The sequence below is a fragment of the Asterias rubens genome, chromosome 19, assembly GCF_902459465.1.
Source record: "Asterias rubens chromosome 19, eAstRub1.3, whole genome shotgun sequence".
Classification (NCBI taxonomy): Eukaryota; Metazoa; Echinodermata; class Asteroidea; order Forcipulatida; family Asteriidae; genus Asterias; species Asterias rubens.
Genome location: NC_047080.1, coordinates 7,432,026 through 7,456,429, shown reverse-complemented (window position 1 = coordinate 7,456,429; position 24,404 = coordinate 7,432,026). Strand labels below are relative to the sequence as shown.

Genomic DNA, 24,404 nt, shown 5'->3' with positions numbered 1-24,404 from the left:
AAGTTCACCAAGGCCAAGACCAGGGGCACTCGGAGGTCACGGCCTATGTGACTTGCATGTAATTCCAGGCCAGACACAATCCATGAAGTTGAATAGAGTTGAATGGTTGGTAAACTCGCAGCCAAACATTATAGAGAATAGGAGGATTACAAAGGGTACATGTAGGTCTGCCAACAGCCAATTGAAATGGTTTATGCTGATGTAGTTACCATTATCTTGAGGCTTCTTGACTTTGGCTTGGGTACTACCTTATTAGGTGAGATTGGGTGTGATACAGACTATCTAGTCGAGGAGCCTAACTCCGAGACTGGATGTAGTCCGTATCACACTCATCGAACCTAATAACATTTTTATCAACCATGTACCATAAAACACTTTTATCACCGACCGTGAGCTTTCTTGTTTACCCGACACTAAAATGCCATGCTTGTAAACACAACTCACAAAGTGGCTACACAACTATACTACTGCGAATGTGCACAACGCCGTAAGGGTATGATACAAGTTTAAGGGGGTATGATACGGGATTTATCAGGTCAGTGATTACCCAATCACAATTGCACTCTTGGGTATGATATCTTTTTTTATCTTCCTGTTTTAACAACCTTTGTTTTGGGTTTAATTACAGGAAAAGGTGGATCTTCAAGACCAGTTACAGAGATTGTCCATGGATAAATTCAAGAAACAAGAAGATAGTGAAGAATTACAAGGCTTCCAGGTCCAGGAACTAGCTAAGGTCAAACACATGGTCAGTTACAATCATGTTTGCTACATCTTCAAAGTTTAGGGGATTGTAACATAGTCTGACACCTTTTGTTCATGATAAGGATAGTATTGTTGAGTCATGGTCAAGGGTTTAAGAGCACTGGGACTCAAGCTCTGGTATTTCTGATCAGCAGAGTTGGGGTTTGAATCCCTGAGTGATGGCTCTCATGTTCTGAAGCAAGATACTTTTCTATAATTGCTTTGTCCTTGGGATGGGATGTCTAGCCAAAGGGCCTATGGTTAGGGTTGGTTGTGCAAGTAAAAGAGCACAGATGCCTTATCATTGAAGAGTAGGGGTTAGCCCTGGTGTGTCTGGTTCACATAACAAGCGCCCTAATTGTTCACATGTTTCCTCAGGCCTGAGAGCTATACAGTGGCCCAGTGCAGTGATTCGATTAGTTCACTATGAGGCATCCTTGGTTTGAATGATAATTGATTGTGATTGAAATTCTTGTGTTGACAGATGAACAAGCTCTCTAGTTTTAGCATTTTTTCCCCAAATGATTACATTGGGGTTCCCACCAATATACCATTTACTGTAGAACTGCTGAGAACTGTTAGCATTCAAGAATGGTCAGAATGAGTTATGGTTCCTAGCCATAATGAATTCATTGTCATGCCATGATCATTTCATTGCCAATTAAATAAAAAATGCATCTAGTATAGATCCCTGAGCCATTAGAACAATGTGTTTAGATGTCATCATTTCTCTTCAATTTAGCTTCAAGTTAAGCCTGGTTCATACTTCCTGCGAATGCGAAGCAGATTTTGTTTCGCAGGAGTTGAGCACTTTTCAACTGATGTGAATTATTTGTTGCGAATTTCGACGTCAACATTCGTATCGCAATTACATTTGCAGGAGGTTTGGACTGGGCTTTAAAGTTGTTCTAAGGGTGCCACCATTCATTTCTTTTTCTTTTCTGATGGACTGTAGTAAATTCTCTTCATACATGTAGATTGTGGGAGGAAATGTCATCAGTCTTTTCCATCAGGTATTTGTAAATAACCGACAAAAGGTTGTGTCTTATTTGGCGGCTACAGATTGTAGGGCTACAGCAAGATTTCCGCGTCATCATGCGTTGAGGTATAGGCTTTCCTTAGCAACACACTTAGTAACAGCCGTAGCCTTAGCTGTAGCCAGCAACTCGGCTATAGCCCTAATGTCACTGTAAGATGAATGTATTGATCTCTACTTTTCTGATTTGATTGGACTCAGTTTGTGATTAGTCAAGAGGAACTCCATCAATGTAAAGCTGATCTAGAACATATCAAAGAGAAGTTTACTGAGAGTAATGAACGATACAATAAGATGGCAACAGAATTCACTAGTACAAAGGACAACCTTGCTAAGCTCAGACAAACAAGGTAAGTCAACTGAATACATGCAGATAGCGATCAATTTCACACATTATAAATAAGAGAATAAAAGGGTAGCGACGAGTCCCTAAACGGACGTTTAAGAACGAGTCACTACTCTTTTTTTCCCATTCATAAATAAGGGAATAAAAGTGTAGCGACGAGTTCTTACACGGCCATTTAAAGCCGGCAGGGTCGAATCGCCGTTTGCTTTAGCGCACGGCAACGACCCTGCAAGGTTTAAAACGGATGTTTAAGAACGAGTCACTTGTCTTTTATTCCCATTCGTAAATGCCCTTTTCTTAAAAAACGTAAAAAAAAACCCAATATTACAGACACTTTGACAAAAACTTTGCGTGCCTGACAAGCCTAAGCCAGCCAGTTATAAACTGTTTATCAACTGTTTAAACACCCCAACGTGACGCGCTCTCCACCAAAAGGAGTAGAGAAACTGTCTAGGGTATTTATGAATGCCCTTTTGTTAAAAAACATGGTAAAAAAATACAATTATAGACACCTTGACAATTGAAAATTCGAGGTTTGAAATAATTTTGTCAAAATCTTTGTGAAGAATCTGTTTGATGCGCTTGGGTTGTGTGTACGCGCGCAGGCTTTGAAATAGATTACGCGCTGTTACTAATAGCTATGAATTGCGTTTCGCGTGATAATCTTGCGTGCCTGACACACGGAAGCCAGCCAGTTATAAACAGCTCCAGCAGGTCATTTTCAACCGTTTAAACACCCCAACGTGACATGCTACTACCAATAGGAGTAGAGGAATACCATTTAAAGACACTGGACACCTTTGGTAATTGTTTAAGACCAGTCTTCTCACTTGGTGTATCTCAACATGTATGTACAAAATAACAAACCTGTGAAAATTTTAACTCCATTGGTCGTTGAAGTTGCGAGATAATAATGGAAGAAAAAAAACACCCTGGTATTATACAAAGTTGTGTGCTTCCAGATGCTTGATTTCGATTTTGAGGTCTCGTACTCAATTTAAATATTTGAGTGAGAAATTAGCTCTTTCTTAAAAACTTTGTGTCTACAGAGGGAGTCGTTTCTTATTATGTTTTATACTACCAACAGCTCTACATTGCTTGTTACCAAGTAAGTTTTTATGCTAACAATTATCTTGAGTAATTACCAAAAGTGTCCAGTGCCTTTAAGCAGCGATTTACTCCCGCCAAATATACGTTCATGACAAGCTGATAAAAGTTGCTGCAATATGTTGACTGTGTTGTCCTTTTATTATTTAGGGATGAATTGATTAAACAGAAGACTCAATCAGAAGACCACAGCTCCCAACAAGAACGTCTCAAGACGTCATTAGAAGATAGACTGCAAAGCTTAACATCAGACAATCAGGCGGTGTGTATTTTATTTACAGTCATTCATAATTTTGATGTAGGCCCAATTTCATATAACTGCTTAACTGTAAGCAAATTTGTTGTGTTACTACAGTGTTTATAGCAGAAAAATTTGCTAAGGTGTAAACGTATTTCACAAGTTGGAATCAAAATAAGGCGGCCATCTTGTGCGTTCACCATGGATTTATATTGTTAGGTCTATAATTTTCATGCAGTAAGCACCGGAAGGTTAGCATTTATGAAATGGAAATAGTGCAGTAAGCACACAATTGTCCGTTTAGCAGCTCTATGAAATCGGGCCCAGCTTAAAACTCGGAATTCTAAATGCAGGTCATTAATGCTTTGTACCTCGGCTGTTACAAGTCGTGTTATCCATATACCAATAGTTACTACAGATTCCTATGTTTCTATTTGCAGCCTATCCCAAATGAATGAAAGCACTGTCAGTCTTATCAAAAATACTCTACAAGCTTTTCCATTTAAAAACAATATTTTTAAGTCCTTGACTCAAAGAATACTTGTACATCCAGTCATACAATGCTTTGTTTCATTCATTATGTTATATAGAAGGGTCATAAGATAATGACATTGGAGGAGAGATTATCAAGCACACAGGAAGATATGGAGTCCTTACGTCATGAGAGGGAAGTCTACAAAACACAGGTGAGTTTTAATTGACTTTTCCGCAAATACCCATTGCGCAAGTCAAACTGTTGATTAAGACCAGCATGCACCTCATTCCACCTAACATGCGCGTACCAAGTATTCGTGATCCTTATATGTACATGTATGGGACTTATTAATTGAATCAGTATACTTTGTTTGTAAGAGAACATTAAACTGGATCCAGCATTGAAATGGATGATTATCTGCTTAAGTCAAAGTTTGGGTACTAAATGTAGATATACAAGTGAACAGTGTAACTACATGTACATGTACGTACGTTGTGTTTTTAAAGGAACACATTGCCTTGGATCGGACGAGTTGGTCCATAAAAAGCATTTGCAACCGTTTGTTATAAAATGCATATGGTTGGAACGATGTTTTAAAAGTAGAATACAATGGTCCGCACAAACTTGCCTCGCAATTGCATGGTTTTCCTCTTACTTAGCGAACTAACACGGTCGGCCATTTCTGGGAGTCAATAAATGGCCGACCGTTTTAGTCAACGAGGTAAAAGGAAATTCGTGCAATTTCGAGGCATGTTTGTGTGGATCATTGAATTCTACTTTTACAACATCTTTCTACCCATATGCATTTTATAACAAACGGTTACAAACCCTTTTCAAAGACCAACTCTACCAATCCAAGGCAACATGTCCCTTTAATGTGTGGACATATTTAATGAAAGCATGCTTGTCCAGCCAGCATTGTAATAGCAGTTGTTGAAAGATCTTGCTATTTGAGGACTGATTTGCTGTAAACATTTCATCATTCCTTTTCTTTTTATGACATAGATGGCTACCCAGCTTCATGAGAAAGAAAGTACAAAAAAACACCTTGAGGAGAAGGTTACTATGCTTGAGCAAAGACTACAAGATCATACTCTGACTGATGATGAGCAACTCCAAGCTATCATGGCAGAGGTAATGTAACTTTCATAGCCTGGTGGTCATTGCCTCCAAGCTATCATGGCAGAGGTATTGTAACTTTCATAGCCTGGTGGTCATTGCCTCCAAGCTATCATGGCAGAGGTATTGTAACTTACATAGCCTGGTGGTCATTGCCTCCAAGCTATCATGGCAGAGGTAATGTAACTTTCATAGCTTGGTGGTCATTGCCTCCAAGCTATCATGGCAGAGGTATTGTAACTTTCATAGCCTGGTGGTCATTGCCTCCAAGCTATCATGGCAGAGGTAATGTAACTTACATAGCTTGGTGGTCATTGCCTCCAAGCTATCATGGCAGAGGTATTGTAACTTACATAGCCTGGTGGTCATTGCCATAGCCTGGTGGTCATTGCCTCCAAGCTATCATGGCTGTAGTATTGTAACTTGCATAGCTTGGTGGTCATTGCCTCCAAGCTATCATGGCAGAGGTATTGTAACTTACATAGCCTGGTGGTCATTGCCTCCAAGCTATCATGGCAGAGGTAATGTAACTTTCATAGCTTGGTGGTCATTGCCTCCAAGCTATCATGGCAGAGGTAATGTAACTTTCATAGCTTGGTGGTCATTGCCTCCAAGCTATCATGGCAGAGGTAATGTAACTTTCATAGCTTGGTGGTCATTGCCTCCAAGCTATCATGGCAGAGGTAATGTAACTTTCATAGCTTGGTGGTCATTGCCTCCAAGCTATCATGGCAGAGGTATTGTAACTTTCATAGCCTGGTGGTCATTGCCTCCAAGCTATCATGGCAGAGGTAATGTAACTTACATAGCCTGGTGGTCATTGCCTCCAAGCTATCATGGCTGTGGTATTGTAACTTTCATAGCTTGGTGGTCATTGCCTCCAAGCTATCATGGCTGTGGTATTGTAACTTTCATAGCTTGGTGGTCATTGCCTCCAAGCTATCATGGCAGAGGTATTGTAACTTACATAGCCTGGTGGTCATTGCCTCCAAGCTATCATGGCAGAGGTATTGTAACTTACATAGCCTGGTGGTCATTGCCTCCAAGCTATCATGGCTGTGGTATTGTAACTTACATGTACATAGCCTGATTGTCTTTCCCCTTTATCATGCTTTATCCATTTTAGTTAGGTCAGGATCCATGTCTGTCAGTGTTGTGCTTGATCCATCATCTATTTCATTGTCCCCCCCTTGAGCATACTCATTTTTACATAATGCAATGTCTAGATGTATACTGATTGCCTAATGTACATCGTCATTTATACATATTGCCTAATGCATAACAGACACATGAATTATAGCTTTTAACCTGAATAGACCGTATTGAATATGACATGACATCTGTTAGCGTACGCGTGCGTACGTGTGCCGTAGAAATCAAACCGGGAATGCTGCTAGCTGCTTGCTTAATCGATGTACACGTTTAGATGCGCATACGGTTTGCTTTAAAAGATGGCAGCTTTCATAGCAACAAAACAAAGGGGTTGTTCAAAACGGTCTATACTACTGATTGATTATATTGAATCAGAAAAATATACCATGTTTGCAAATGGCCCTGATGGTCTTACACTTTCGTATTGTACTACAGTGACGTTCTGGATATCAGGGTACATTTCTGGGGCGGAAAATTTTCAAAGTCTAGTTGGTAAGACACTGCTCTAGAATTGCAAGGGTCGTGGGTTCGAATCCCACCCGAGTAACATGCCTGTGATATTTTTTCACAGGACTCGGGAAAGTACTGAGTATACAGTGCTAACACACATCGGTGTATGGGTAAAAACCAAAATTAATATTCTTTATCCCCGATGCAAATTTAACATCTATTATATCGTTGCGGTACCCGCTGCCAGAACATAGGATTCGAACTGCCTCTAGCTGCCGGGCAACCTCGGTAGTCTAGTTGGTAAGACACTGCTCTAGAATTGCAAGGGTCGTGGGTTCGAATCCCACCCGAGTAACATGCCTGTGATATTTTTTCACAGGACTCGGGAAAGTACTGAGTATACAGTGCTAACACACATCGGTGTATGGGTAAAAACCAAAATTAATATTCTTTATCCCCGATGCAAATTTAACATCTATTATAAAGCTTCATAACTTAAATCTTACCTGCAACAAGCCACTAATTTCAACAGATTCACATTCCATGGCAGCATATATTTTTCTGCAGTGGGTTTTGATCGTCATAATTCTTAACAAATCCGTCATTTTCATGAAATAATGCAGCTCCCAACGTTAAGGAAGTCCCATTTTCGTTCGTACTCTCACAGTCTGCCTTATGTACGCAAGACGCGCAAATCTTGCATTGCGTTTGCGTGTTAACCCTGTGCAGTCAAGATACGGTGACCAATAATTTATGCCTCTTGCGTCTTGCACGCGAGTGTATACGCGTACGCACGGCAGCAGACAACAGTGTGAGAAAACGATCAAAACGGGAATTGTTTAACGTTGGGAGCTGCATTATTTGACGAAAATGACGGATTTGTGAAGAATATATGACGACCAAAACCCACCGCAAAAAAATGTATGCCGCCATAGAATGTGAATCTGTTGAAATTTGTGGCTTGTTGCAGGTAAGATTTGAGTTATGAAGCTTTGAAAATGTTCCGCCCCAGAAACGGGCCTTGATAGTTAGGACTCTGTATTTGTGCACAGAGGAAGAGTCCTATATAGGGCTAGTTTGCAAGATAATTATCAGTGCTTTGTTTGTCAATAAGAGGTACATTTATAAGGCTGTGTTTAGATCTACAGTATGAACAAAGATATGTTGTGTAATGATGTAATTTCTCTTACTGTGGTTGTGTTGATATAGAGGGATAGGCTGGAGCAGAGAGTTGAGGTCACTCGTCGAGAAGTTAATGATATTAGAAATTCAACAGCGGAACAAATATCCGGACTGGAGCAACAGGTAACTATAGAGGGCAGTATTCAGTTATACTTGGTTGTTGGAGATGTTCTAGATCCATTCATTGTTCATTAATATTAACAATGTCTGCTGTCATGTATCACCAATGGTTACAATTGTTTGTCTGAACAAATAAATTAACATTCTACGTGCACAGAGTGATGTAGTACGCTTTGTGCAATAGAACAAATCGGATGGAACGAACAATGCACGGTGAATGGAACAAAAAATGCTTGGTGAATGATGTTGCGTGCAATGGTCTGTGACGGACAATCATCCAATCAAATGGCAAGGATATGCTTTATAATAGGTGATATTTTAGATTAAAACATATTTTTGTAAATATATAATATATAAATGTCTTAAAAAAATTCTATATACCATCATGCCTTTGGTCCTGTGTGTCGTGTAACGCACACAAAGGAACCCAGTATATTTATCTATGGTTTGATTGGTTGCATATTGCGCCGCAGCACCTTTTTCACATGGTGCTATGTAGATGAATAGATCTTAAACTTCAACACGTACATGAAGCTCCACATATAGCTACGTTGTTGGAAGCGCATAGGGACCTCACTTTGATATGTGCTACATAGTATATAAGAATGGTAAACTAAAATAATAATATCAATTGTGGCTTCTTATAAAGCGCTCATATGCCTCACTCAGTGACGCGCAAGGCGCTTCAACGTTTGGTATTTCCTGCAAGGTATGGGGGACAATGTTCGAATTATGAGACCTACCGTGACTCGAACCCACACCCAACTGATCAGAAACACCAGAGCTTGAATCCGTTGCTCTTAACCGCTAGGCCATGACACGCCACAATTATTATTATTACTACCCGTCAGTTACACTTGAGTAATATTGGATTGATTGGCAGATATCTCATCTGAATACAAAGATAGCTGAGGATAGTGAAGATGTTCAAGAGAAGCAGAACAGTATAGAAGCTATGTCACGGAGACATCATGAAGAAGTTAATCAACTTCAAACGCAACTCAACGATGCTCAACAGCTAGCACAAGCTCATCTACAACTCGCTAATCAAAGACACTCTCAAATTACTGTACAGGTAAGAACTATGGCTGTTTGTGCTTAGAAAACATGCTGAAGGTCATGTACGTACATTTAGACATTCTTATACACATGTACATGTACTTTGTCACATTGAAACAGAGGAAGAAAAACACATTGCAGAAACAAATTTGCACTTGAGCCAACCAAGATGATTAAGGGAATAAAAGGGTAGCAACTCGTTCTTTCACGGCCGTTTAGAACCGGAAGGGTCTTGCCGTGTGATAAAGGCCCGAGCCGAAGGCAAGGGCCTTTATCACACGGCAACGACCCTGTAAGGTTTTAAACGGCCGTGAAAGAACGTGTCACTACTCTTTTATTCCCATTCATAAATGCCTTTCTGGTTAAAAGGTGTAATAAAGTAAGAAACTCTGTAAAACTTATCTGTTTCCGACGTGCTTGAGCTCTGTATGTACATGTACGCGTCCTTGTGTTGCATTGTTATGACTGAGACACCTCTATTTCCGACAGTTTCTGGCTTCGTTCGAGCGCATGCGCGTATAGTCTTGGTGCAACACATTCTTGTTTTCCTTTCACACACAGCGCGGCCAACTCACCGACAGCACCCGCATCGCCCGTAACAAGAAACGTCTTGCACCAAGACTAGCGCTGAGTATCCGCTCACATCTGGTTATAAACACTGGTCATTTTCAAAGGTTTAAACACCCCCATGTGACGCGCTCTCCACCAATAGGAATAGTGAAACTGTCTGAGGTATTTATGAATACCAAATAATACATTTTATTTGCAAAACAATTCTTCTGATATGTATGAGGTATTTTTTACTGGCCACTGTTTTCAAACGACAAAATTCACACCTCAAAATTCGATAAATTCAACCCTCCAAATTCAGTAAATTCAGCCCTAAAATTCAAGTCTAATCTTAATTTAGTGAGTTGCTGAAAAAGTACCCAAACACTTTAAGGTACATGTGTATAATAAAATAAAGTGATTTGTTTGAAATCCAGAAATGCTTGAGTGAAACAGAGTTGAGTGAGACCAAAGAGCAGCTTGCTGAAACTAAACGACAATCTTTACAAGTTAAGAAACAACTACAGGATAAGATTGCAACACTAGAGTCTAAGTTAATGGCTCTTACTACAGCTACAGACTTTGACAAGAGTGCAGCCGAACATAGGATTGTAAGTTAACATGTTGCAGTATTAATAATAATACTGAAGTCTAATATAGCGCACATATCTACCAACAAGGTACTCAAGGCGCTGAGTATATTTTATACACAAGTAGAGGTTATTGAAAGTGATGAGTTCTGAGACCCAAATACATGTATGTTGCACCTTATAAGGGTTTACAAGGTGCTACAGTGCATACAGCAGCCACAGCCAGGAACACCGGGGCTAACCCCCTTCTTTTTTTTATAAGTGCTCTGGGTTCTTTTACATGCGTTACACAACACATAAGACCATCGGCTTAACATCCCATCCGAAGGACGAAGCAATGGTTAAGTGTCTTGCTTAAGGACACAAGTGTCACGGCTGGAAATTCAAACCCATACTCTGCTGATCAGAAACACTAGAGTTTGAATTGTTCTCTTAACTTCTCGGCTACAACGCATAAAAATAGAGTTAGCAGTTGCAAATTGCTTACCAACTAAAATGTCCTATGGTAAAAATACAAGCAAAGTTGGCCTAACCCTAGTAGATTCTTTCTTGAGGGACTTCTTGTAGCCCTCGGGAAAGACTGTGCTCGGGTCGAATCTTAAAGACAGTGAAGGTATGAGGATCTGTGAGAGAAATGGGATGAATACAAGTTCAAATCTGAACAAATTGACGCAGAGCAAATTCAGATCTTACAACGTCAGAAAAACTACAAACTCTCAATTGTCTCAATAATAGACATTTTAAATTTAACTTGGGTGTGATTCCTGGTTACACGACAGTTACAGGTTGCATGGCTTCTGACTGATACCTCTAGACAAAGATATTGACAAAATTTGAAGACCGCCAACGTTATGGCTAGACAGCTGAGTTGGTAGAGGTCACATGTTAATCCGGAGGTCACAGTTTCAAATCCCTCTTTGGTCAGTTTTTCTTCATTCAACCCAAAATTATTGGTATTAAGAAACTCCTACAAGTGATGATAATTGACAAACCTCATTTGCTCATTAAATAATTGCTAGGGGTACATGTACATCACCTTGGAAACTGAATGGCTTGAGCAGGTTATTTTATTCTCAAAATGTCAACACGTATGCTTCAATAGATGTTAAAGTTTGCTTCAATCGTTATCAAATCGGATAACAGTCAAGTTAGTTTGTTATTGGACATTTGACATTCACATAGGTTTGTACATGTACAGTGAATATCAATGTTGCTTTTTCGATATTGGACATTGCACATTCCAATATGTTTGTACAGTGAATGTCTACCTTGTACATACTGGATATTAGATATTGGACCCTGTAGGTTTGTAGAGGCAACATTGATAGTCATTGTACAAACCTATGTGAATATCCAATATCAAACTAACTTTACTGTCATTCAAATCTAACATGTCTGGATATATTGTGTATTGATTTATTGATCAATTTGTCTTGATTGGTTATGTATTGATTGATTAACAGACACGTCTTGAGAGTCAGAATGAAGACTATTTGGAGAAAGAGATCGAGAATGAGAAAAATACAACTCGTCTTGAAGAGGAGAGAGACAGTTATATGGTCAGTATGAACTCAATATTATATGTAACCCTTTCCTTACCATAAACAAATTCAGTCCAATGCACTTAAAGGCACAGGGGTCGATTTCACAGGACTAGTCCTAGGACTAGTCCTAGGAGATATACAAATTGCATGGATAGTCCTAAGTTAGGACGAGTAACTGGTCCTAACTCGAGATAAGACTAGTCCTAACTCTTTGTGAAACCCACCACAGAACACCTTTGGTAAATGTCAAAGACCAGTATTCTCACTTGGTGTATCCCAACATATGCATAAACAACAAATCTGTGAACATTTGGGCTCATTTGGTCATCGAAATTGCATGAGAACAATCAAAGAAAAAAACACCATTGTTGCACATATTTGTGTGCTTTCAGACGTTTTATACTATCAACAGCTCTCCATTGCTTAAATAAATAAAACTAGAAATTCAGTTTTTGTTAATTACAAAAACAAGGTGTTCGAGAGTAATGTCTTAGTGATAAATGAAAGAATTGGTGAAGACATTTCAATTGAAGAATGATCAAAGTGGTGAGGATGTTTGGTTCAGGAATTGAATTTTTTCGAGTGTGAAAGTTCAATATTTGGTCAAGCTCAACTAGGGTAAAGGTCTGTTTAGGCTTTAAGTTATTGAAGATGTTTCCGATTATAGATAGCAAAAAAGCAATGAATGGTTCAGGAGTTATGATTTGTTCAAATTGTTAACTGTAACTTTCGGTTAGCGAATGAAACGACTTCATGGCTGGTTGATGAAGTGCACTGAAGAAGTGGCCAGCAGCAAGTCCTCTAACAATACAACAAGTTTCACTTCAGTCGAACTTTTGGTTTGGCATACACACAGCTTTGAAAAGTGCACCTTTAAAGCAATGATGACGTCATCAAGCTAAGACTCCACATATAAGTTGCTATTGTGAGGGAGATTATGTATCATACCAATTTTGAAACAATATCAAAAACTCTACCACAGACATAGTAGAAGTATATGTTGAGATGTTTTTAATCTGCCGATAGAGGGCGCTCTTACATGTGGTGACATAATCGGTATTATTTTTTAAAACCAAACCTTTGCCAGAGTTGTATTCTGTAATGGTAAAGCATCAAAAGGTGTATGTATCAACTCAAAAGCCATTACATGACGCCTTTTCAAAGTATATTACAGGTACTGCCGGTTTAGACAGGTCAAAAGGTCACGAGAAGGTCACCAACATATCCGTTTTTGTAAAGTACGTAAAGCCCTTCAATAAGATGTATAGATTGTCAAAATAGCTTCAAATATGAACTTATGAAATATTGACGACTGTACAGAACAGACTAAGTAATCGTAAGGGAACTGTATGTTGAAAACGCCTTGAACGAAGACTATTATACGCGAAGCGTTGCGCTCTATGGATAAGCACTGAAGCGTGACTCAACACGTGTTGTACATGTACGTGTAAAATCTTTACGCACGACCAATGGTGGAATATTTCAACCTCAATTTTGAACCGGAAGACAAGGTCAAAATGGGGTCATGTTTGTGAGGCGTTTACAGAGTTTTTAATGACCTTTCCGATGATGTATTGATTGTAAGAATCCATTGTGTAGATAAACTTTTCATAACTCAAGAATGGATGACGTCATCATGACGTAACTACACATTTTTCTTCTCCTAATGAATATCTAACTATGTGTGAAGTTTCAAGTTCATACGATCTTTGGAAAGATGTTTTTGTTAGGGGACAAGGGACGTACAGAAGAAGAAGAAGAAGAAGAAGTATCAATAAAAATTAAAAAAACGAACAAAAATAAGAGGTGTTCCGGGCTGTTGGCCCGAACACCTAACAAGGGATTTTAAGTATTTCTGGCTTCAATGCATTGACTTGGTTGTTTGTAAACTGGTTTGACCATAGGTTGCAGATATGTGAGATATATGTAAACCATTAATATTAAATGATTTATTTGATAGTTGGAAATTTTGCATCGGGATAAAAAATATTAATTTTGGTTTCAACCATATGCACCGATGTGTGTTAGTACATACTCTGGGTAAATTCAAAATTAACATTCTTTATCTCTGAGGCAAATTTCCAACTCTATTAAATCGTTGCGGTACCCGCTGCTAAAATATCCGATTCGAACTGCCTCTAGCTACCAGGCAATCTCGGTGGTCTAGTTGGTAAGACACTGCTCTAGAATTGCAAAGGTCGTGTGTTCGAATCCCACCCGAGTAACATGCCTGTGATATTTTTTTCACAGGACTCGGGAAAGTACTGAGTATACAGTGCTAACACACATCAGTGTATATGGATAAAACCAAAATTAAATTTGATTTATTTGAGTTGGATAGGCATTTGTTGAAGAGAACTTAGGTCTTGGAAATTGACAATTGTTTAGCTACATATATTAACTTGCTTATTTTTGCAGGCTTCCTTAAGTTTGAAGAGTAAAGATTATGAGAGGAATGTTGGCGAGCTGGAAGAGACTAAAGAGAGATTGAAGGAGATACAAAAACAGGTAGAGATGGTCAATAATAACAAGTTCTCTTGTGGTTAATTACTTGATATTTCTGTATTTTTGGTTTGCGGTAACACCATGTGTGTATCTACTTGCCAGGTAACAATAGCCCTGAGCCCGCCAACCACACAACCAATCAGAGCATTGATTGACCTGCAGTGGATCCACTGAACCCCTATAAATAAGCCCACTATTCTCTTACCTCTTCAGTCTCCTGACGATGACTAGAGCAAGCTAGTCGAAATGTTGAGACCAATTCAGAACTGACTCTGCGGCAGTACAGTTAATTACGATCCTATAAGCTAAAGTAGTATAGTCCAGTCTATTTTCTATACCATCCGCCCTGGTATCAGTTAAAAAGTAGGACAGTTCTTTTCAGAACTGAGAAGTCTCCCAAACCTCCGATTATCTACTCCGCGGCAGTAGAATCAAGCAAGACAAGTCTCTAAGAACAACTCTACCTGGCAAGTAGATACACACATGGTGTTACCGCAAACCAAAAATGCATTAATACCTCACTATGCAATGCCTCAAATCCTATATACTTGATATTTGAAATACAAACAAGTCACATCCCCTTGAAGGTGCTGGACAGCTTCGGTAAAGACCAGTACTCTCACGTGGGGTATCCTACCATGTATAAAATAGCAAATCTGTCAACATTTGAACTCAATTGGTCCCCTGGCTGCCGCTTCCCCAATGTATCCTAAACTTGAATGTGATCCTTGGCCATGGCAGCTACAGGTTGTATTGCTTCTGATTGGCACCCCTCAAACAAAGATATTTACAAATAAGAGAGGCCTTATATAAGGCTAGATAGCCTAGCATGAAATATCTCTACCGGTTGGTAGAGCGCCGGCACGTTATTCTTCTGGAGGTCGTTAGTTCAAATTCAGCACTGGTACATTTTTCTTTGATTAAGGGATTTGGGTACTTTTTCAAAATGTCCACAGATTTACATTAAACTTACAGGGTTTGAAGATGATGATAGTGGAAAGCTTCCCTTCAAATATCACTTACTGAGGTGCTGTAGTTTTTGAGAAATGAGTAAAACAATGTCATGAAAATACGTTTGTACATGCTTATAATAATTTTCGTCTCATAAGACGAAAAATATTTTCATGACATTGTTTTACTCATTTCCAAAAAACTACAGCACCTGAGCATGTAATATTTTCAGGGAAGCTTTCTATATCATTATCTTCAAACTGTGTAAGTTTAGTGTCAATCTGTGGATATTGTGTAGTTTTTTGTCCTACAGAAAGTACATAGACCCTTTAACACAAAACTTGATATCACCATAATGGTAAATTCCTGCTAGGGTTCTGTCCACTCTTCTAAAATATCATTGGACAAGCAGTAACTTATCTCACAACATAAAGTCACTTTCAAATTCCTTTCAAATCAAAATGAAAGTTATGAACGACATAACCCATGTTGTAAGTGTGGTGTAGACGTCTAATTAATTATGCACAGACGATGATTCTAATTTATTTATACTGCAATTAATTCTCTTTCTTGTCTGTCTCAGTCTTCAGAAGACAAGTCTTCAATAAAGGATTTCCACAAAGAGATTGAAAGGTTAAGGAAACTAGTCGAAGATAAAGATACAGTCATCAATCAGGCAGAACTAGGTATGTAACACCAGTCACATAACTAGGTATGTAACACCAGTCACATGAATAAATGTAAAACCAGTCACATGAACAGATGTTATACCACGGTAAAAAATTGTGAAGGTTTATTGGTCGAGAACCAATCATGTGATGTGATCGAAGACGCATTTACACGGCTAAGGACGCACACAGCGTATAATGTCCAGCGCGGCTGGTAACATGAGTTTTTTAACCGGTGTACATTACCTTGATTGTCCCCACCATTGGTCGATTTTGAGGGCTTTGTTTCAAACAACTGCGGGAGGGAACTTTGAAGAATCGTTTTTTTTATTTGAACAACCAGTCATCTGCTTATTAAACTATGCCTACTCCCTTGTACATAATAATGTTTTAAGATGACAACAAAACTTTGAGAAGAGGAATATTAATGTTACCATGGTAAAACAAATTAATTGTTGCACACGCGACAGGTTCCATGGGTTTTGTAAACCAACAGGGGCAAATGGCACCCTCTGCTTTGCCCCCTTACATCGTATTGTAATTTTAGCATCTTGGTTTCAGTTCACTACAAAAGACAATGGTTACACAAGATCCATTCAAATACCCAGGACGGTTTGACAACTAAGACCCGTTTCTCTTCATCATTCCAATAGAATTTGAGCAACTGAACAAGTGCAATTCAGAATTGGTCATCAGGCTGTCGGAAAAGGAGTTGGAATTACAAACTAGCCATGATGAGGCACAGAGGGCGCTGTTTGAGAGGAATGAGAGTATTAGTGTATTGAAACAATCAATGGCAGATAAAGAAGAGGAGATTGCTCAACAACAGATCAAGGTAAGTACAATGGAATGGCTTACGTAGTGGCTATGGCTTACAAACTAGCCATGATGAAGCACGGAGGGCGCTGTTTGAGAGGAATGAGAGTATTAGTGTATTGAAGCAATCAATGGCAGATAAAGAAGAGGAGATTGCTCTTAATTTCTGAGCCAAGTTTTGCTTTACATGTAGTTATCACACAAACAAAGTACAGGGCAAATTTAGTACTTTTTATTTTGTTTGCCCTAGCTTCAGAATCCTTTACAAATCAGTTTGAAATCATGACAAATACTCGATGTACTTATCTCTGTGTTGTGACGCTGTCTTGGTTTTTGTTCCTCTTTTTCACTTCATTGTAGCCCAAGCTTTTCTGATATTGCAGTAACTTATTTCCTTCATTCACAGATAAAAAGCCTTGAGGGGAGTCTAGCTGCAGCCCAAGCTGATACCAATGGCATAAATGATATAGAGGTAATTAAGTAATCTTGGTTCAATTATCAAAATATCAAAATACAACATACTTCATTTTTAATATTTATTGCCCTGAGAAAGATAGTACCAACTTGAAACATCCTATTTTATTCTAACCAATATAAGTTAAGACTATGTGTTTTAAAAGGACGTTGCCTTGAATCGGGCAAGTTGGTCCATGAAAAGCATTTGAAACAGTTTGTTTCAAAATGCATATATGGTTAGAAGATGTTTTAAAAGTAGAATACAATGATCCACACAAATATGCCTCGCATTTACACGGTTTTACTTTTACGTCGTGAACTAACACGGCACGCCATTTTGTGGAGTCAAGTTTTTTATCCCTTTTATCTAATATGCACAATATTTTTTTTTTACCCATTACACTGATATGTTTAAAGCCATTATACACTTTCGGTAAGCAGTATTGTTCAAGTCCCACACGTGTATCACAACTTATATATAAAATAACAATCCTGTGGAAATTTAGGCTCAATCGGACATCGGAGTTGGGTGAAAATAACGGGAAAACCCACTCCTGTTTTCGCGCGTTTCGCCGTGTCATGACATGTGTTTATAACAAATCCGCAATTCTCGCTAACGAGAATTTATATTGTTTTACGGTTTTCTCAAAATGTAAAGCATTTCATGGACTAATATTTCAAGAGAAGTCTTTCACCATTACCTTCTTTAAACCCTGTAAATTATTTGTAAATCTGTGAACTTTTTTTTAATTTATCTGTACCGAAAGGGTCCGTTGGCTTTAAGCACTGTATGATCAGTTCTTTCCTGAGTCCTATGACAAACTATGACAGGCATATTACTCAGGTGGGAGTGAAACCCACGACCCTTGCAATTCTAGAGCAGTGTCTTACCAACTAGACCACTGAGCTTGCCCATTAGACCTTCATCACGCTGTCACCATCTTGGTCATGTTTCTTGTTTCCATAATAGTAATGAATGCTAACATTCATTGCGCAAACATGGCACCAGACTATTATTTCATCCAGCCTCAGTTTGGTTACAATGAGTTGGAATGGAGTAAAGTCAAGATGGCCACACCGTGATAAAGGTCTTTAGCTCGAGGCAATTCAAATCCTGTATGAAAGTTATCAACATTTTGTACATTTGATGATGATATGATGGAAGGGAATCAATTCAACTAGAGTTATATTCAAAGTAGCCCAACATGTATGTACATTGTGTCCATGTTGGACTCTTCCTCTGTGCCATACACATATAAAGAGTCCTACGTATTGGGGCCTGTTTCTGGGGCGGAAAATTTTCAAAGCTTCATAATATAAATTTTACCTGCATGAAGCCACTTATTTCAACAGATTCACATTCCATAGCAGCATATATGTTTTTGCGGTGGGTTTTGGTTGTCATATATTCCTCACAAATCTGTCATTTTCAAGAAATAATGCATTTTCCAACATTAACAAATTTTCCGTTTTGAGTGGTCTGGGTCTAGGTTTTGGGAACTACAGATTGTTTAAATTTTGACAATGTTTTTTTTTTTTACAATAACTTTAACTTGAATACGAAGATATTTTTTGATTATTTGTAGGATACTGATAAATTAAAGCAGACGGTTGAGGATCAAGAACAGCAACTAACTGAGAAAAATAAAACAATTAAGATGCAGCAACAGAGACTCACTGATCTCAAGAAGACTCTACAGAGAGAATTGGTAAAACTACAGTTTGTAGTAATAATAATGGCTTCTTATATAGCGCTCAAAATTGTTGATGCTCAATGTGCTTTAACATACAGTATTTTTCTGCAAAGTGTGTGGGACTGTATTTGAATTATGAGACTTACTACTTTTTAGGTAGGACCATGTGATGGTTAACAAGGTGCTGTGGTGCAATATGCTGCCAATCAAACCAGGAACACAGGGGCAAACCTCTTCTCTTTACATTGCACCATGTAATGGTTAACAAGGTGCTGTGGCGCAATATGCTGCCAATCAAACCAGGAACACAGGGGCAAACCTCTTCTCTTATCGATAAGTGCACTGGGTTCTTTTTTGGGCTCCCTCTGAAGTAACTTAGTTTTTGAGAAAGAAGTAAATTTTCACCAAAATATTTTTTATACTTTGAGACCTCAGCTGAGATTTCATTATCAAGCATCTGAAAGCACACAACTTGTGCAACAAGGGTGTTCTTTCTTCCATTATTCTCTCGCATACTCGACGATTAATTGAGTTCAAATTGTCACAGGTTTGTTATTTTATGCATATGTTGAGATACACCAAGTGAGAATACTGGTCTTTGACAATTACTTATAGTGTTCAGTGCCTTTAACACAATTTTATTTGAAAACATAAACATCCTGAGTTCAAGTTATTTATCCCAAACTGATGTACTACACAATGTAGCCCTTTGTTATTGTGTTGATTATTATTCCTCTACTTTGCAGAAAGTACAAAACTCCACTGGGTATGACTCACCGGAGGAAATGTTTCGAGATCGAGATAAAGGTCAGAGTTCAAACTCCCCTGGGCAGCCTTCCAGCAGTGTTTTTCCACCATCGCTATACAACGACAGTCCAGGTTCTTTGGATTCATTCAACACACGAGGGAGCCCTGCTGGTGTATTTGGGACTGGATTGAACCGACAAGATCTCCGAGAAGTGAACTTTCAATATCTGAGACATGTTGTGTTTAAGTTTATGAGTAGCTCAGATCAAGAGGTGAGTCAATAATTCCATAACAGTCAAGTGATAATATTCATAATAAATAAAATAATAATAATATTTTTTTTGTATAGCGCTTTACACACCAGAAGGGCGTTTCAAAGCGCTTCCACATTACTACCCCTCCTGGTCACTGGGCCTTAAATCATTCCCTAAACATCTCAGCTTCCTGGGGAGTATACAGCCTGTGCTGCCAAATATGTAGCGCACTAAGCTAAACCAATCACAAGAACCATCTCTGCCCTCAAAGGTAACGGTTTACCCCTGGGTCAAGAAGGAAATTATAATTAAGTGTTGTGCTCAGGGACACAATTGTCACGACCAAAACTTGAACCCACACTCTGCTGAACAGAAACACCATAGCTTGAGGTAACGGTTTACCCTTGGGTCAAGAAGGAAATTATAATTAAGTGTTGTGCTCAGGGACACAATTGTCACGACCAAAACTTGAACCCACACTCTGCTGAACAGAAACGCCATAGCTTGAGTTCAGTTCTCTTATCCACTCGGCCATGACACGTCAATGATATTCATATACTGATTCGTAGTATTAAGGACACGAGGCACTGTTAAATTGTTAAATACTGTCCCGAAGTGGTTCAAACAGAAGATATCCTGAATGAAGGAAAAAAGTACAGTCTCAATACTACATAAATAGTAAACAATGGAAAATGACACTGTCTGTAAAGGCCTGGTCACACAGGCCCTGATAACGATAACAAGAACGAACATGTTATCAGTACACACCCTTGATTGGTTGAATAAGCATGTGGGCGTATTCTGTGTGGAGCAATTCAACCAATAGAGTGCCTTCTCTTTGCGTCGTTATCGTTATCATTCTCATTATCGCTGCAGTAGGACCGGGCTTTTAGTCTGCTGCCATCTAGTGTTTAAAAATCTGCCATTGTTCGTCGCTTGAGTATAATAATAACATACTGGTGTGGTGTTGTTGATTGTTGACAGGCCAAGCATTTATTAAAAGCAGTTTCTACGCTGTTGGAGTTTACACCACATGAAGAAGGTTTGATCAGTAGAACACTGGACTGGAAGGTAAGATAGTCAATTACATCTCTGGAACTTGCTAGAAACCATAAGTGTGTCTTTTTAGAATAACAAGGCGATACACAACACATTGGACCAACAGCATTACATCCCATCCAAAGGCAAAGCAATGGTTGAGTGTCTTGCTTTAGAACACAAGTGTCACGGCTGGGAATGAGTAATGACAAATCCTAAGTACATCCCCTTTGCACCTCAAGACAAATGCAAAATACAAATCCTTTTAACCTGGTTCTGTATTAGATTAAAACTATGACTGTTTCCAATCAGGGTAAATCCATTTAAGCTGTTCTCAGATATTCTCTTGATCATGTCCTTGGATTTTTACACCTTAAAAATAATAATTAGAATGTTTTGTTGTTTTAGTGTCCCAACTCTGATGTACAACAAAAGATCACATCACTTGTCAGCAATATTAAAAGGTTTGCTTCAACGATTTCATAACTCATATATATATATTGTGTCTTTTTTACAGACATCTTGGTTTGGAGTCAAGCCGGCGCCAAAGAAAACAATCCAAGTATCTTCTCTTGCTTATAGGTGATATTCGTAATCTGACCTCAAATCTCTTTTACTGCAGGCGTAAACTTTGCCTTAGATACATGTACATGTATGTCTCTATTACAGGCTGTATTTATAAGATAGTTTAAATGCATGCTAGGTTTGAGCATGTTATATCAAGATACAGTTAAAGGCACTGGACACTATTGGTAATTGTCAAAGACCAGCATTCTCATTTGGTGTTATCCAACATACTTTATATGCATAAAATAACAAACCTGTGAAAACTTTGACTCAGTTGGTGAACCAAGTTGCAAGAGATTAATGAAAGAAAAATACCATTGTTCCACAAAATTGAGTGCTTTCAGGTGTCTAAAAGAGGCTTCAGGTCTGTAATATTTTATTATATGAGTGAGAAATTACTTCTTTCTAAAAAATATGTTACTTCAGAGGGAGCCTTTTCTCACAGTGTTTTATACTATCAACAGCTCTCCATTGCCTGTTATCAAGTAAAATTAGATGCTAACAATTATTTTGAAACATTTGTGTCCATGCCTTTAAATGAACTGAAGGGCTTCCTGTATTTAATCGTCCAGCAGTTTTGTTTTAAATGGTATAACCATTTACAGCATTCTCCAGAAGACGATCAGAGCATACTGATCGAAACGTCAAGTTAATCCAACGGTTCTTTTCAGAACCACCCCAACTCATTTAGAGATTGTTATTACATGGTGTTACCGCACACTCTTCTATATACATTTACTGCTCGTGTTTTGGGCACTTATTTAACCAGTTAACCCCGGATGATGTTTTAATGCACCCAGGATGCATGCCAGGGGTCATGACATTTGTTATTTTGTGAAGCATTTTATGTGTCCTACAATTAGCCATATAGGACTCCTATATCAAATTTTGGAGTGTTGTGGCAGTATACAATGTGTCTCAAAAAAAAAATTACACCTTTGAAATGGCTGGCGAATAAAAAATATATGATTCTGGGGGAAAAGGTTTAGATGTATGGATAGCTTATGGACTCAATTTTTATATGACACCAACAAATCCGAAAATATTAATGCTTGGGTGAGCACTGCTCATTGAAGAATAAGTAACTGACATCTTGGAGTGAATTTTGTATGCTCAAAAGGACTTACCTCTCACAAATTGGAAGGGTATTACTCGCAACCTAATTTTCATGCCCTTAGCAAAAGTGAGCAGTGCTCACCCAATTATGTATGAGACCATAAGCTGTTCATACATAATAAACCCTTTCCCCCAGAGTCATATATTTCTTATTTTGCAGCCATTCCAAAAGTTTTTCTTTAGACAACCTGTACGTCGTTGAGGCTAAAGGTTGGCCTAGAATGTGTTTGGCTATGAATGCTGATTGCACTTTAATAGTCAACCGGTCTTTAACAGCTCCAGCTATATATTTCTCAACAGTTGATACCTTCTTTTTGAAATATATTATGAATTATATGAAAAATATCAAATGCAAGGATTTGAGTGAGGTGTACATACATACTTATAAGGCATTATAACACACCACTATGTCAAGAACGCAGTCCATTAGATCTGGTATAAATATTGTTTGATACACTTCTTGAACTTGCATAAAGAGTCGGATTCCCTGATTGAGATTGTGAGTGTAGTCCAGAGATGTACAAAACAAATATAGAATGCGTTTTATTCATACAAAGTAGTAGAATCACTCCTGCAAATCTGGACACCTTTGCCATTATTTTTTTGCAATGCTGTACTCCTATGCATGCTGTCGATACCATGGCCTGGCCATTCAGACACGTGGATTCTTGAAGACAATGCCAGGCCTCGAAACAACCACCAGCAGCCACAGCAATTGACGTGGTGCCCGGTTCTTTAGCTGTGATGCCCTTTGCAAAGTTCCCTTACAAGTTTTTCAAATAGCAGTCACCTTACTGGTACTAGATCAAAATTGTTGTGCTCCTACAAGAGTGAAGTTCAAGGCCTGCATTGCTACATATTATTTGTGCATGTTCGTGCTTTAGGCCTGCATTGCTACATATTATTTGTGCATGTTCGTGCTTTAGGCCTGCATTGCTACATATTATTTGTGCATGTTCGTGCTTTAGGCCTGCATTGCTACATATTATTTGTGCATGTTCGTGCTTTAGGCCTGCATTGCTACATATTATTTGTGCATGTTCGTGCTTTATTTATTGTAGGAATGACCGTTTATTTTATATTGTATTCTTAGTTGGACAGATTAGTTGTTATAAAGTGTACATTAATTTTTAAATAAATTTTAGCCAAATGTGAATGAAAAGAGAAGGCCAGTTGTAAATACTTGGTGCAGTCTATTATTATTTTGTAATTTTCAGTACAGAATTCTGTTTTTTTAATATCAGCTCATTGGACATTGTGTCAGTTGTTTTAACAAATGGTGACTGGTGTTAGTGATTACACAACTTCTTAAATTCTATCAGGTTCTTCCACCAATAAAGATTACATATGGATTAATGGGAACTCTTCTCGTGAAAATCAATCTCAATTGGTTGCCGAAGTTGCGAGATAATAATGAAAGAAAAAAAAACCTTGTGACGTGAAGCTGTACATGTATGCTTTTAGATGCTTGATTTCAGGTCCTTAAAATCAAATTCTGAGGAGGTCTCGAAATCAAATTCTAATAATTTAGTGGGAAATAACTTCTTTCTTGAAAACTTAGTTACTTCAGAGGGAGCTGTTTCTCACAATGTTTTATACTATCAACATCTCTCCAGTTTTAATGCTAATACAATTATTTTGAGCAACTACCAATAGTGTCCAGTGCCTTTAAAATGTGTTTTGGCTATTACAATGAGCTGCTCTGGATGTTCAGACAACTCATAAAACGGTTATTGCTGGTAGAATATGTGGATATGAGATACATGTAAAATATGCACACGGTATATATTGTAAATACACACATGTATTTTATTTCACAATAAAATGTTCTAAAAGAACCTTCAAATAGTGTGGTTACTGTGTCGTTGTTACAGACTCAGA

General features: G+C 38.4%; 1 protein-coding gene across 2 annotated transcripts in view; it reads left to right on the top strand.

The window, feature by feature from the left end:
- LOC117302932 (golgin subfamily A member 1-like) overlaps nucleotides 1-21,852 on the top strand; it is a 28,959-nt gene extending 7,107 nt beyond the window's left edge. For both annotated transcript variants that reach the window (XM_033786924.1, XM_033786925.1), the window contains exons 5-21: nucleotides 629-748; nucleotides 1,982-2,130; nucleotides 3,384-3,495; nucleotides 4,062-4,157; nucleotides 4,952-5,080; nucleotides 7,877-7,972; nucleotides 8,853-9,044; nucleotides 10,015-10,188; nucleotides 11,631-11,726; nucleotides 14,130-14,219; nucleotides 15,751-15,853; nucleotides 16,489-16,670; nucleotides 17,058-17,123; nucleotides 18,694-18,816; nucleotides 19,548-19,820; nucleotides 20,787-20,873; nucleotides 21,358-21,852. In XM_033786924.1, coding sequence (XP_033642815.1) covers nucleotides 629-748; nucleotides 1,982-2,130; nucleotides 3,384-3,495; nucleotides 4,062-4,157; nucleotides 4,952-5,080; nucleotides 7,877-7,972; nucleotides 8,853-9,044; nucleotides 10,015-10,188; nucleotides 11,631-11,726; nucleotides 14,130-14,219; nucleotides 15,751-15,853; nucleotides 16,489-16,670; nucleotides 17,058-17,123; nucleotides 18,694-18,816; nucleotides 19,548-19,820; nucleotides 20,787-20,873; nucleotides 21,358-21,426 — 2,157 coding nt within the window. In that variant the 3' untranslated portion in view covers nucleotides 21,427-21,852. The remainder of the gene's footprint in view (nucleotides 1-628; nucleotides 749-1,981; nucleotides 2,131-3,383; nucleotides 3,496-4,061; nucleotides 4,158-4,951; nucleotides 5,081-7,876; nucleotides 7,973-8,852; nucleotides 9,045-10,014; nucleotides 10,189-11,630; nucleotides 11,727-14,129; nucleotides 14,220-15,750; nucleotides 15,854-16,488; nucleotides 16,671-17,057; nucleotides 17,124-18,693; nucleotides 18,817-19,547; nucleotides 19,821-20,786; nucleotides 20,874-21,357) is intronic.
- Nucleotides 21,853-24,404: the final 2,552 nt, after the last annotated feature.